The sequence below is a fragment of the Ailuropoda melanoleuca genome, chromosome 2, assembly GCF_002007445.2.
Source record: "Ailuropoda melanoleuca isolate Jingjing chromosome 2, ASM200744v2, whole genome shotgun sequence".
Taxonomy (NCBI): Eukaryota; Metazoa; Chordata; class Mammalia; order Carnivora; family Ursidae; genus Ailuropoda; species Ailuropoda melanoleuca.
This window is the reverse complement of record NC_048219.1, coordinates 167,385,402-167,399,858: the sequence shown is the minus strand read 5'-3', so window position 1 is coordinate 167,399,858 and position 14,457 is coordinate 167,385,402. Positions and strand designations below refer to the sequence as shown.

At 35.0% G+C, this 14,457-nt stretch overlaps 1 protein-coding gene across 8 annotated transcripts in view; it reads right to left on the bottom strand.

The window, feature by feature from the left end:
* Positions 1 to 14,457, bottom strand: part of NBEAL1 (neurobeachin like 1) — a 199,956-nt gene that overhangs the window by 47,219 nt on the left and 138,280 nt on the right. For all 8 annotated transcript variants that reach the window (XM_034654989.1, XM_019799567.2, XM_034654993.1 and 5 more), the window contains 7 exons: positions 12,631 to 12,779; positions 11,679 to 11,812; positions 9,972 to 10,073; positions 7,433 to 7,528; positions 6,904 to 7,028; positions 4,697 to 4,837; positions 1,407 to 1,537 (listed from right to left, as the gene is read on the bottom strand). In XM_034654989.1, the coding sequence (XP_034510880.1) occupies positions 1,407 to 1,537; positions 4,697 to 4,837; positions 6,904 to 7,028; positions 7,433 to 7,528; positions 9,972 to 10,073; positions 11,679 to 11,812; positions 12,631 to 12,779 (878 nt within the window). The remainder of the gene's footprint in view (positions 1 to 1,406; positions 1,538 to 4,696; positions 4,838 to 6,903; positions 7,029 to 7,432; positions 7,529 to 9,971; positions 10,074 to 11,678; positions 11,813 to 12,630; positions 12,780 to 14,457) is intronic.

The window sequence follows — 14,457 nt, the reverse complement described above, 5'->3', positions numbered from 1 at the left end:
ATACCTTAGGGTTTTCATTGTGGAAAATACTAAAATTTTCCTGCACAATTTTGAGTTGGTTTTACTAATATTTGTTTTACTAATTAACACTAATATTTGTTGACATTCTAAGTAATGTACTTTGCTTTCTCCCACCTAACTCATTTCAAAGAAGCAATATACAGTTAGAAAAGGAAGTCAGCATTGACAGTAGTGCAAGACAGCAACCTGCTCTAACGAACATCAGAAATTATCAAGCTGAGAGTATCTTAACTGCTGTGTCCAAATTTAATCTGCTCATTCCTCCTACCCTGGATACCCTGCTTTGGAGGCTCCAGTCCTATGGCTAAGAGTCTGGGATCGGAGTCTGTCAATAGATTCATTTGATTTTCTGAAAGTGACCGATTTTAAATGCCTTATGCTGAGAAATCTGATGCCCTGCCTCCAACAGCATGTCCCAGAGTGCATGATCAGAGGACACAAAGCCCTGGATACGCTCTCCCTGGTGTGGCAAACAACTCTACTAAAGAAGCAAAGGGTCAAACATCAACACTTCATACTAGGGGAGGAAAAAGAAGTTGGTAATGGTCCTTTGATATTGTAATTTCCCTTAAGAAGACCAGTAGTGACAATCTTGTCATTTTCTTACTGTGCTTAAAAATAAATCTAAAATTACTTCATGGAGGAAGTATTTGGATATTTTTAAAGACTGTGTTTGGCTCCATAATTCTCTACTTCAAAAACATAATATGATTTTTCAAATACTGTGGTAACTTACAGCCTACCATTAATTTCAATTTGTCTCCTCTCTTCTGCTCCAAACCAGGAGTCAGCCAACTTTTTCTATAAAGTGTCAAAGAATAAATATTTTTTGCTTTGTGAGCCCCATGGTCTCTGTTTCAACTACTCAAATATGCTGTTATGCTATGAAAGCAGCCACAATCCATATGTAGATGAATTGGCTTGGTTGTGTTCCAACAAAATTTTATTTATAAATAAATGAGTTTATCCTGTGGATTTGAGCCATGACCTACAGTCTGCAAACCCCTGGTCTAAATCCTCATCTTTTCTAACTCAAACACTTTTTTTTTTTTCTTTCCCACCCCTAACTCAAACACTTTTAGCCTAAGTGGCTAGCTAAATGGCTGAAATAGCATATGGCCATTTTTGTTTTCTAGGAAATACTGTACTCTGATAAATTCTCTCACCAATTCAAATTTGACTCATTTATCATGGTTTACCACAGCACTTCCTTGGAAAAGTAAGACTATATCTGGGTCTCAGTCAAACCATATCATTGAATAACAAACAGACAGAATGAACCTTAAATAATCTATAGAATATCACAAAAATGTCCTGAAAAGTATTTTTCAGGATCCTTCACTGGGACCTATTGAGTCAAAATTTTTAATCTCTTTATTTCTTACGATTTTGATTTTCCAAAAACTCTGGGAAATAGAAGAATTCAGGAATAAGTTCCTTCACATCATATGGGTTGTCCATAAGAGCCTGCCAGGTGGCCGGGATGGAATGGAACTGTCGATCTGCACAGTCAAACCTGCATGTGGAGATTGACAAGAGAACAGTGAGTATTTAAGGTGATCAGCAACAGCCATGAAACAAGCCTTACACTTCTTCATTCACCTTTCTCTTACTGTCTAAAAACACAATTTAGGAGGCACCTGCATGGCTCAGTCGGTTAAGCGTCTGCCTTTGGCCCAAGTCATGATCCCAGGGTCTTGGGATCAAGTCCCACATTGGGCTCCCTGCTCAGCAGTGAGCCTACTTCTCCCTCTCCCGCTCCTCCTGCTTGTGCTCCCTCTCTCTCTCTCTGTCAAATAAATGTATAAAATCTTTTAAATAAAATAAAATAAAAATAAAAACACTGTTTTTCCTTCTTATGATAATCTATCTTTCAAGTTTTGTTGCCAGGAACTACACACTGTCACTTTAATCACTAGTATCATTTTAGTTAAAAGAGCTGAAAACCAAATCACACTGGAGAAAATTTTCAAGTAGTTAAATTAAATATAAACCTAAGAGACTTAAAGAAAGGCCTAATTTTTGCTGAGTAAAGTTCATTACAGCAAAAAAAGTTATTTGGATATTTCAGAACCACAGAATTTCAATATCATTATTAATATACATGATTAACAGATCCATAGGAATCCTGCTGATTTATCCTCTATACATAAATACCTTTACAAACTCTTCTGCTATAAACCAGAGGGTGAGTTAGGGAAATAGTTCTGTGGCTAAAGCTTTTTATATTTTACTTGCATGTACTATTATTTTATTTTATTTTACTTTATTTATTTATTTATTTATTTTTTTTAAAGACTTTATTTATTTGTGAGACAGAGACAGCCAGCGAGAGAGGGAACACAAGCAGGGGTAGTGGGAGAGGAAGAAGCAGGCTCACAGCAGAGGAGCCTGACGTGGGGCTCGATCCCACAACGCCGGGATCACGCCCTGAGCCGAAGGCAGACGCTTAACCGCTGTGCCACCCAGGCGCCCCTATTATTTTATTTTTAAGTTCCACCACAGGCCTATGGTAGTTGAAAGAAGCTCAAGTAGTCATGTTGCAATTTTATTATATTGTTTTTATGTATTTTCTATTCACAAAAAGCATAAACCCCTTGTTTCATCTCCCTTGATATTGTTTTCCTGGATTTACTTAGTAATGATTTACCAAATGACATTGATGACTATTTTGACTCTTCTTACGCCTACCAATCTTGGTTTGAGGTGGAGCTGAACTAAGCAGAACTCTGAATTTAATTACAGTCAATGACTGGGTCATTAATAAAGTCTAATGATCGTGTATTCAAATTCAAGGAGATAGTTTTAATGGTAGAATTGTTTGTTTGGGTAAGGGAGAACAGCTTTACTGAGATATACTTTACATATAATTCACAATTCAAGGGTTTTCAGTATATTCGTGAGTTGTGCAACAATCACCACATTAGAACATTTTCATCACTCCAAAAAGAAACCCTGTATCTTATCAGCAGTCACTCTCCATCCACCCTATCTCCACTCTCCGGCAACTACTAATCTACCTTCTGTCTCTATGGATTTGTCTCTTTGGGACACTTCATGTAGATCATACAACAAGTGGCCTTTCATGTCTGGCTTACTACATTTAGCATACTGTTTTTGAGGATCATTCATGTTGCAACATTCATCTACTCATAATATTCTGTTGTATGGATATACCACATTTTATTTATTCCATTTTATCACATGACAGACATTTGGGTTGTTTTTACTTTTTGGCTACTATAAATAAGGCTGCTATGTACACAGGTATTCAAGTTTTTATGTGAACATATATCTTCAATTATTTTGGATGTATAGCTAGGAGTGGAATTACCAGGTCATATGATAATTTTATGTTTAACCCTCTGAAGAACTGCCAGGTGGCTTTCCACAGAGGCTATGGCATTTTTCATCTCCACAGGCAGTACATAAGGGTTCCAGCTTCTCAACATGCTCATCAACACTGGGTATAATCTGTCTTTTTTATTATAGCCATCATTGTAGGTGTGAAGAGGTATCTCAATTTGGTTTTGAATTTCCCTGATAACTAATGACACTGAACATCTTTTCATGTTTCTTGGACATGTGTATATCTTCTTTGGAGAAATGTCCATTCAGATCCTTTGCTCAGTTTTTAATTGGGTTATTAGTCTGTTTTTTATTGCATTGTAAGGGTTATTGCATTGTAGACTTCTAAATACAAGTCCCTTATCAGATACACAACCCGCAAATATTTCCTCCTCCTGAATGGGTTGTCCTTTTCCTTTCTTGATCTGTCTTTTGAAACACAGAATCTATTTCTGAAGATTTGTAATAAATCACTTACTGTTAAAATCATTAAAAGCCGAAAAGACCCAGTTATATTTTAATGGGGCGAAAATTACCTGCTATCATGTAAATGTAACATTTAGAGATGGTTAATGTGATCGTGGGGACAGAGTCTTTTCATGAAAGCCAAGGCTTATTGTACTAAAGATAGGAGTAAAGGTTAATTTTGAGAGATGAAAACTATATGCAAAGAGAGTAGAATAGGCAATGTTTACATAGCTTGACTGGGTGCATAGGAAAGGTGAAATAGTAATGTTAAAGAATAAGACAACATGGAGATAAAACGTGAATAAGTAGGGAGCTAGAAAGGATACACGGAAAACCGAGCATTCATAAAGAAGTTTCTTTAGGATTATTAGGAAAGTGTGAAACATATTAAGTTATAACTCTGACAGGTAATGTGATAATACAATGGCATCATAGACCTGTGTGGGTTATGTAAGAGACCCTCGTTCCTCCATCTTCTTATTCTTTAATAAATATTTTAAAGAGGACTACATAGGCATTGGCTAGGTTTAAATCTTTGGTAGATGTCCTGGACCTAGGTCTAAATCAGTTCAAACTCTCAATCTCTGGCAGGTTCCTAAAACCAGTAAGAATCACAAAGCTACACTAGATAACAGTAAAAAAGAATTTTCCTTAAAAGGTCATTTGTGTAAGTCAATTGGAGTGACCCATTCTCAGACTAGTTTGGCTGTTTTTATCTAGAGGCTATTAAATGAATCAAAATCTGAAAGAGGAGAATAAAAAAGATAAGGTCCTTTTATACAGTACATGACATGAAGGCAAAGAGTTTTCAATGCTAACATGTAGTCTTAAGAAAACAGCTTATTTACCCAAAACATACCTTCCACTCTGAAGCTGGATGTGGAGGGTGGTGAATGGTTCTGTACGAATAAGATAGTGCATAACCCCAGCAGAATTTGAGTAGTGAGTACCATAATGAAATTTATCAATAGTGCCCATGGGATCCTCGAAATTTTCGTATCTAAAAAAAGAAACTAAACTTTTGTAACCACAACAGTAGTATTAACTTAGGAGGACATAAGGTTGTATTGCATTGCTAGAAACATAGTTTTTAAGAAGTCCTTATTAATATTCATTATTTACATATTCATATCATCACACCAAGTTAATAAATGAAAAAAATTATTCATTAATACTTTTCTCTGAACGTAGTATCACTAGAAACAGGATTCTGGGGGCACCTGGGTGGCACAGCGGTTAAGCGTCTGCCTTCGGCTCAGGGCATGATCCCGGCGTTATGGGATCGAGCCCCACATCAGGCTCCTCCGCTATGAGCCTGCTTCTTCCTCTCCCACTCCCCCTGCTTGTGTTCCCTCTCTCGCTGGCTGTCTCTATCTCTGTCAAATAAATAAATAAAATCTAAAAAAAAAAAAGAAACAGGATTCTGGAACAGTTTCATATTATGCAATAATACATATTCACTGTAGATAAATTAGAAAACACAGAGAACCAAAAAAGGAGAAACTTAAAATCAAGCACAGAGATAATTAACATTATCTCTTTGATGAATATCTGTCACCCTTAATGTATAAGTTAATACACAAATATATTTCAATATAAAAGTGCTATATATAATATATTGCTCACAACCTATTTTTTCATTTAACAATTTTCTATTTAGGTCTTTCCAAATGACTGAATAGTCTACTTTTTAACAGTACCTAGTATTTATAACAGTAACATATATGAATGTATGACAATTTAACTATTTCTTTAGTTTTAGATATAAAGGGTTGTTTCCATTTTTCTGCTACTGTAAGCAATGTGATAATGAGACATCCTTTTTTGGCCAAGGTAATGGAAGAAAATATGGAGGATCAGTCAAGAATTCTGGAAATGAATGCCTAACAATTAAAGGAAAAAGAAGGTAGGATAGGAAGGAAGATAATGTATAGGAAAACCTAAAACAGATAATAAGGAAAGGATATATATATATAGTGATTCTGTAAGCACTACCACTGTGTAATTGTTTTGAATGGTGAAATTGCTTTGAATACTGACATCTGAATTAGTGGGTATAAAATCGGAATAAGAACAGTTTTTGGAGGAAATAAATAGTAAACTTTTCAAACCAAAACAGTAGTTAGTTCACTGAGTTGAGGCCAATTTCCTTTTACTTGTAAATCATTAATATTCAGGGGAATAAAAACTTTCAGGTCAAAGTAATCACATCTATGCAAAAACATATACTACTGAAATTTAAAACAACATTTCCTGTGGGACAGTATTTAAAAAAGCTTGTTTTTTTGTTATTGTCAGACAAGTCTGACTAATGGTAGTGATGTAACATATACACAGCAGAATTCCACTTACTAGTGGAATCAAGTATCAAACAGTACAAACAGTCTTAAGGTAGATTTGCAAATAAATGAAAAAAAAAGTACAATCTACTCTCAAATAAATATATGCTATTTGCAAAATAGTTTTTTGCCCTTATTATTAGAAGTCATAACTGACAAGTCATCCACAATTTCACATGGAGAAAAAGGGAAATTAAGATTATTCTTTTACGCGTCAGCAGCTTGCTTTAAAGAAAAAAAACTGTAAGACATTCACAGGACAGATCATAAATATACAGAATTATAAAAATTCCTTTCCTTATTAAAAGACAGCAAGTTTCTACACATTTCACTATACTTTATTCACACTGTTTGTGAATCATAGGTTAGCATTAATTTTATATCTATGAAAATATTATATTAAATTAAGGGATATGTTTGCATGTTAGAGATTAGTAAGTCTAAAATACCTGGGAAGAAAAATTACCCTTCGGCATAGACAAGGTGAAAACAAATTCTAAACAAAATCAATTTAAATTTGGCAAAGAAGTGAAATAAACTGACTATAGTTAAGATATTTGAGGGAAACTGATATATTTTCAAGAAGACATAGTGAAGGGATTATCAAATGTAGTTGTGCATTTAAAAAAAGTAAAACTTGGTTGTCCACAGTAGATAGAAATCAATGCAAATTCAAAATACCATCTAAAGTGATGGGTATCTTTCAAAAGGGATAAAAGGCACTTACTTTTCTCGCATGGCTTTGGCATTTTTATCATTAACTACCCCAATTGGTTTGGAAAGATCTCGAAATACAGATGGGTTATTAAGGTCCAACTCTTCTGAAGTATAATCTTGTAAAATCCAGGGAAACTAAAAGAGCCACAATTTACAATTTAGACACTCCTTTCCAGAGAAGCTCTTATTTCCATATGTAAATATCAAATGCTTATCTAAAGACAAAAAGGGATAATCTTTAAAAATATTTATCCCTGTTTCAAATGTTTATTCATCTTCAGTTCCATAACCAGAAGCATTATTTCCTATAATTCCACTGGAATATTTTCAGTAAAGTGGAAAAAAAAAAAAGCTTTTATTATTTAATTATTCTTCATGTTTATATACTTCTTGAAGATAGCAGGTAGAAAATTTACAAAAGGCAAAAACAGTTTTTGTATCTTTTTTAAAGACGAAAAATAATCATCATACACATATATTTTTGTGTATTATGAAACTGAAAGGCAATCCCATATTTATGAGATTTCTGTAAAACTTACCACAGGATACTGTGCAAGGTCATTATAGGTTCGTCCTGCCATTGTATTTATCTGAATGAGGTAGTCAAAATTTGATATCTCTCTGTTCACCCATTTCTAGATAGTACAAAAGCAAAATCAAAATTAACTTAAATTTTTAATAGTTAGTAACTATTACTAATAGTACTAACATAATCTTTTGTTCCCATTATCTTGATCATCTTACTAATAAAAGGAATGGGGCTTTAAAAAAGGGTTAAATCAATAAACTTTTCCTAAATTTCCTTCCTTTTAAAAATTGGTCTTTAGCGGGGCGCCAGGGTGGCACAGCGTTTAAGCGTCTGCCTTCGGCTCAGGGCGTGATCCCGGCGTTATGGGATCGAGCCCCACATCAGGCCTCCTCCGCTATGAGCCTGCTTCTTCCTCCCACTCCCCCTGCTTGTGTTCCCTCTCTCGCTGGCTGTCTCTATTTCTGTCGAATAAATAAATAAAATCTTAAAAAAAAAATTGGTCTTTAGAAAAGGAAGAGAAAATTAAATTTTTTTTTAAGAGATTTTATTGATTTATTTGACAGAGACACAGCGAGAGAGGGAACACGAGCAGGGGGAGTGGGAAAGGGAGAACCAGGATTCCTTCTGAGCAGGGAGCCCAACGTGGGGCTCGAAACCAGGACCCTGGGAACATGACCTGAGTGAAGGCAGATGCCTAACGACTGAGCCACCCAGGCACCCCAAATATTTTTTTTTTAAAGAATTTATTTCTTTATTGTCAGAGAGAGAGAGAGAGCATAAGCAGAAGGTGCGGCAGGCAGAGGGACAGGGAGAAGCAGACTCCCTGCTGAGCAAGGAGCCTGATGTGGGACTCGATCCCAGGCCCCTGGGATCATGACCTGAACCAAAGGCAGACACTTAACCAACTAAACCACACAGGCATCCCAAGAAAGAGAAAATCAAACATAAATCTTTTATTATAGTAAAAAAATTCATAAGAATTTTTTCCAACTAAGTTATTTTATTTAAATATCTTAAAAATGTCAATTTTAAGATTGTCCAACATTGAAAATTTTGTTATAAACTGAAATTTTCAAAAGTGTACATATTTTAAAAAAATCCTAATGCACTAAAATGATCTATAAATTTTAAATAAATACTATTTTAACTATTCTCAGAAAACCGTCTTGCTAGAGCAACACATGAGATTTTGCTACATTAGATATAAAATTTTCTAAAGAAAAATAATCACTATTTTCTTTTAATCACTAGCCTGTTAATTATTCTACACAGTATGGATATGCACGAGAATTTTGCTGACAGATTAACATTCACCTTTAAGTTTACTGTTTGCCTTAAGCAAAAGATATATTTATGGGCCACGAGAGACTATGGACTCTGGGAAACAAACTGAGGGTTTCAGAGGGGAGGGGGACGGGGGATTGGGATAGGTCAGTGATGGGTATTAAGGAGGGCACATATTGCATGGTGCACTGGGTGTTATACACAAGCAATGAATCATGGAACACTATATAAAAACTAATGATGTACTGTACGGTGACTAACATAACATAATAAAAAGTTAGAAAAATAAAAAGATATACTTATGGGAATGGTGCGAAATGAATCTATAGGGGCGCCTGGGTGCCTCAGTTGGTTAAACGTCTGCCTTTGGCTCAGGTCATGATCCCAGCATGCTGGGATTGAGCCCCACATGTGCTCAGTGGGACTCTGCTTCTCCCTCTCCCCCTGCTCCCCGCCCCCAATTGCGCTCTCTCTCTCGTTCTACTCTCTCTCTCTCAAGTAAACAAATAAATAAAATCTTTAAAAAAATGAATCTCTATATACAGATTTTATAGAAAGCCCAATTATAATTATTCTTCAGTGCTAACTTGAGAAGTACTTTAACGAATAAAGTTTATTCCACAAAAAAACAGGAAATGTACTCCATAATGCTTATTCCATAAGCAATACGAAAGAATTGCTGATAGCTTTTCAACAAGAGCAACACTTAAAATTATGATTAAAGCATATGTAAGAAGGAGGAGAGAGTCAGGCGGCAGAGACCTGAATGAAGAGACTACTGACAGCCCTGGAAAGCAAAAAAACAATGGCCTTTCCTTGGATGTTGGTAGTAGAAATTCAAGATATACTGGGATACAGGTGAGGATAAAATATACAAGAGCATTAATGAGATTTGGCTAATAGATGAAACGATTTTTTTTTTGCTGTTTTCCCCCATGGGGTCTTTTGTATTTTCCCACTTTTTACCTCATGCATATATTAATTTTATTATTAGAAAAACCCAACAAACCCACCTGTTATATTTTAAAAAGATAAAATTATTAAATTAGAAGAATTCATAAGATATGCCCATGAACCAAATGGTATGGGAGCTGGAGGACAGGGCACTGTGTTAGTGAAACAGAAATATTCAAAGATAATTCAAAAGATCAATTTGAATGAAAGAATGGTTGTAATAACCAAAATAAAATAATCAGAAGAGGAAGTTTTTGTCAAAAGCCTGAAATATAATATGAACATTAAAGCAGTGACTGAAAATTTCCTACCTGTGTCAATCCTGATGCTTTGAATAATTCCTGTGGTGATCTGGTTCCATAACTATTTGGAGAATGAAGTGACAACAGTCTGCTATATACTTTGTTTCTAACCTATAAAAAACAGCATTTTATAGTTTAAAAATTGATCAAGGCAAACTGGGATTATAGCTTTTATAATTGCTTTATTGAAATATAACTCACATACCACAAAATTTACCCTTTTGAAGTATACATTTCAGTGGGCTTTTTTTGGTATATTCACCGAGCTTTGCAACCATAAACATTATCTAACTCTGGAACATTTTCATCATCCTTGAAAGAAACTTTATACTCACTAGCTATCATCCCCTCAATTCTCACTCCTTCTCATCCCCCTGATAACCACTAATCTACTTCCTGCCTCTACAAATTTGCCTATTGTGGACACTTCTCATAAATAGAGGATTATGTTTTAACTACTCTACCAGGTTTGGTGAAATCAAGCCAACTATTTTTTGAAAAAGTTATAGTGTATAATGGAATGATCAGCAGATACTGAATCAGAAAATCAGCTTGAGTCCAGTTCAAATTTAGTCCTGTCATTTACTAATCATACTGGAAAATCAATTAATTTACTGAGTCTCATTTTTACATTAACCATAATAATCTCTACCCTTACAGTTTTCTGAATTCTTCAAGGCTATACAAATGTAAAGTAATAAAATTCATCTTTGAACTTCAGTTTCCTCATCTGTAAAAAAAAGGAGTAACAGAATTTGCCACAGTGAATCTGAAGGTTGTTAAGAAGATCAGAACCATATATAAATGTGCTTTAAAAACTCTAAAGTTATACAAGTGTACAGTATTCAACAGAAGCATGGTTGGTTTAATTACGTAACATACCTTCCTAAAAAATAGAAGTTTCATATATTCCTAAGGGAAAATTTTATTAATAGTAAAAAAAGTATCCTTTTGTAAAAATACAGAAATGCCCTTTAAACGTCTGAACAAAATCATCTATAAGTAAACCTGGATCCCACAAATGAACAGAAACTTAGTTACTGACTGTGCTAATCCAGATCCTCTCAGAAGCAGATGAAAAAAAATAGAATTGAATATTCAAGGATTTTATTAGGAGAGATGGCTGTGACAGAAAATGAAGAGAGAGCTAGGCAAGACAGGGAGAGCTATCAGAAAGTGATGCAAGTCTGACCCTAAGTGAGTAACATAGGGAAGGAAGGTTGGGGGCAAGCATCCCAAGTAACGTGCTTAAGATACACAGCTATTGCTGGAGCTAGTTATCTAGACTCAGGTAATCTAGTTTCAGGGGTAATCTCTTAAACCACTTACACTATTCAAGAATTTACTCTATTCCGGAAAGAAGTACCTGCTCCATTATTATTTAACTGAACCCAACCCATTTCATAAATCCTGTCATATCATATATCTTGCATATTATTTCACAACTGGATACTGAGAGGCGTCTGTTGGCTGACACCCAATATTCTACTGATTTATCTACTCATACATAAAAACTGAAAACAAGCACCCTAAAAATGCTCAAACGTAAATCCCAACAAAATTCATTTACTATTTAGCTCCTAAGGCATATATTTTTTCCTCTAATATTTTGACTTCACAAATGAGTAGATTCCAAAGTTTCACTATAGCTCACCAGCTGGAAAATTACTTCAAGCTAACACTGTGGGGCTTCCAGAAAGGTAGCACCTTACATACCTCTTTTTTGAAATTGAGAAAGTAGTTGGATTGGTCAACATGAAAAATCTCAAGAGCTGACCTCCTTAAATTGTAACGCCGCAGGTGAATCTCTCGAACTTGAGAATGAGGCCACTTGAAATCAAAGCCTACTCCTGAAAACAGAAGAAATCTTGTGACCAAGGTACCATATGAAGTTACTCATACTATGCAGAAAATACCTCCTATTTCCTGACAAAAGTAGCACTTGGGGAAAAGGAATTAAATTTCTGTTTCGCAGAAATCATTTGTTAAAATTAGTGGATGTTTACATGGTTTCTTTTATTTATTTTTTATTTTTTTGAGAGTGTGTGTGCACACGCATGCAAGGGGGGAAGGGTCAGAAGGGGGGGGAAGAGAATCTTAAGCAGTCTCCACATCTAGCATGGATCTGACTTGGGGCTCAATCTCAAAACCCTGAGATCATGACCTAAGCTGAAATCAAGAGTAGGATGCTCAAGTGTCTGAGCCACCCAGGAGCCCCTATATGGTTTAAAACTTTAAAAAAATTCTATAGCTATTCCACTTCCTTCTCATGAGAATAGAGAATAATCCTGATTATTATCTCTCAAAAACATTTTTCCTTTTCTCTTTATATCAGCATTTTAGATGTAAATATCCATTTTGTTTTCAGATAAAGGATTAGCTGAGAAGCCGACAGAAATAAACGCACAAATAAAATTAAGATTGCATTTTATAACAAGTTTACAGCAATCTCCTCTCACCAAACCTTTTATAAAACATTAACAAAAAAAGCATTCCCTTTAATACACTGTTGAATAATAAACTGAATCAAATATTGACTTTCCATTTTCTCCTTTTAGATGACTGACCACAATTTCAGTCTTATATTATTGTTTTCTTCTCATTAATGATGGATAAACTGGATACTTAACTATTGAACAACAGAAATTATTCCCCCAGAACTCCTCACCATCTTCTTTTTCAATGCTGCAATCATAGAAGTAAATGTGTTGAGTAGTGATTTCTAATCTGCCAGGAATCACATCAATTATAGTAATGAGTTCACAGTCTTCCGACAACACCAATTTTTCTTTTTGATCCTGTTCTTCTTTCTCATCACTGTAAAAAAAAAAAAAATCAACCAAACAAAAACCACCCAACAACGTATTCTGTGTAAATGGAAAAGGTTATCAAGAAAGCATATTTGAGGGGCGCCTGGGTGGGTGGCGCAGTGGTTGGGCATCTGCCTTCGGCTCAAGGCGTGATTCCGGCATTCTGGATTCAAGCCCCACATCAGCTCCTCCGCTGGGAGCCTGCTTCTCCCTCTCCCACTCCCCCTGCTTGTGTTCCCTCTCTCGCTGGCTGTCTCTCTGTCAAATAAATAAATAAAATCTTAAAAAAAAAAAAAGAAAGCATATTTGAATTACCTAAAAAAAAATTTCACTGCATATTAAATTACTTACTGCCCAAATGTCATTGTCTAATAACTCAGTTTCCAAAAAAAACTTTTACATTTTAATTGTATGTGACCCATTAAAACAAAATATTGTGAATTTTTAAGACTACTGGCAGAGAATAAATCAAACATGCAGCAATACCAGTCACGTGATTTTAGTTATATTCGGAAAACATGAATTGATCCAGGGAATATATGAATCTCTGAATAAAGGACTGCATCATTAGTGATATTTTATAAATAATTATCAGAAGCACTAATTATGATTGATTCTTAAACTGTAAAATGAGACTTTTCAAGAGTAACTAAATCTAGGTAATATACCCTGACAGTGGGATTGGGGATGACACAAAGAGTTACTATTGCAATACCTTACTTAGAGTGAAGTCACCTTGTATTAAGAGAACTGTTATACTTTATTTTTACTGGAGAAGATAACTGGGAAAGGTGAGTCTTCTGGTGGTTTAGGTGACTTCTGATGGCCAAATACAGAAATGGGAACTCCTCCCACTCACAGAATGCTATTCAAGTAAATCTTTCAAGCCAGCTGTTTTCTGGCCCTAGATAGTTCACATCTGCCCCATTTCCAGGATAGCAATGAGTAAGTCTAATTTTGTTTTTCCCCCGGTGGAGTTCCAGCAGGAAGCTCTACAAGTATCACCAACCTAACTGGTGACATTGCAACCAGTTACTTAAAGCTTAAAAAAAATTAAAAATTAAGAATGTTTTCCTAAACAGTGAAATTCCAATATTTACAGTGATGAAATAGAGAAATAAGTGACTTAAAAGAGTAAACAGCCCGAGGGTTATTTATATTTTATAAAAGAAAGGGTTTGGGTTTTTTTAGCTTGTAATTAATGAAACTGACATATCCATTGAATTCACTAGTCATTAAAACAAGAAAATAAAATCCCTATTAAAAGGCTGACTAAATAATCTACCAAAAGTAGCACCCTATACAACTAACCCTACTCAGTTCCCTGAAAATTATCAAGGAAATCTTAAAAATTATTAAAATTATATGAACTTGTTTATGTTAACAAAGTATACTACTGAACCTGGTCAATTTGTAACACCAACATAAGTTCCAAAGAAATAGATGCCATGTGTAGTTTATAATCCATAAAAAGTGATGTTCAGAATAAATTATATATGTGGGTCTTAACTACTCATTCTTGGGTGAAGGTGAAGCTTTAAAACAGAAAGTAAAAGGGCAGATGTGTAAATCACGAAATTTGAACACATCCGCTAAAGCACACACAGTTCCACTGGCAAAGAATGGCAGTCTTCTGAAACAAGGGGTTTAAATACAACCAANGAAGGGTGGAAAAGAGTGGGAAG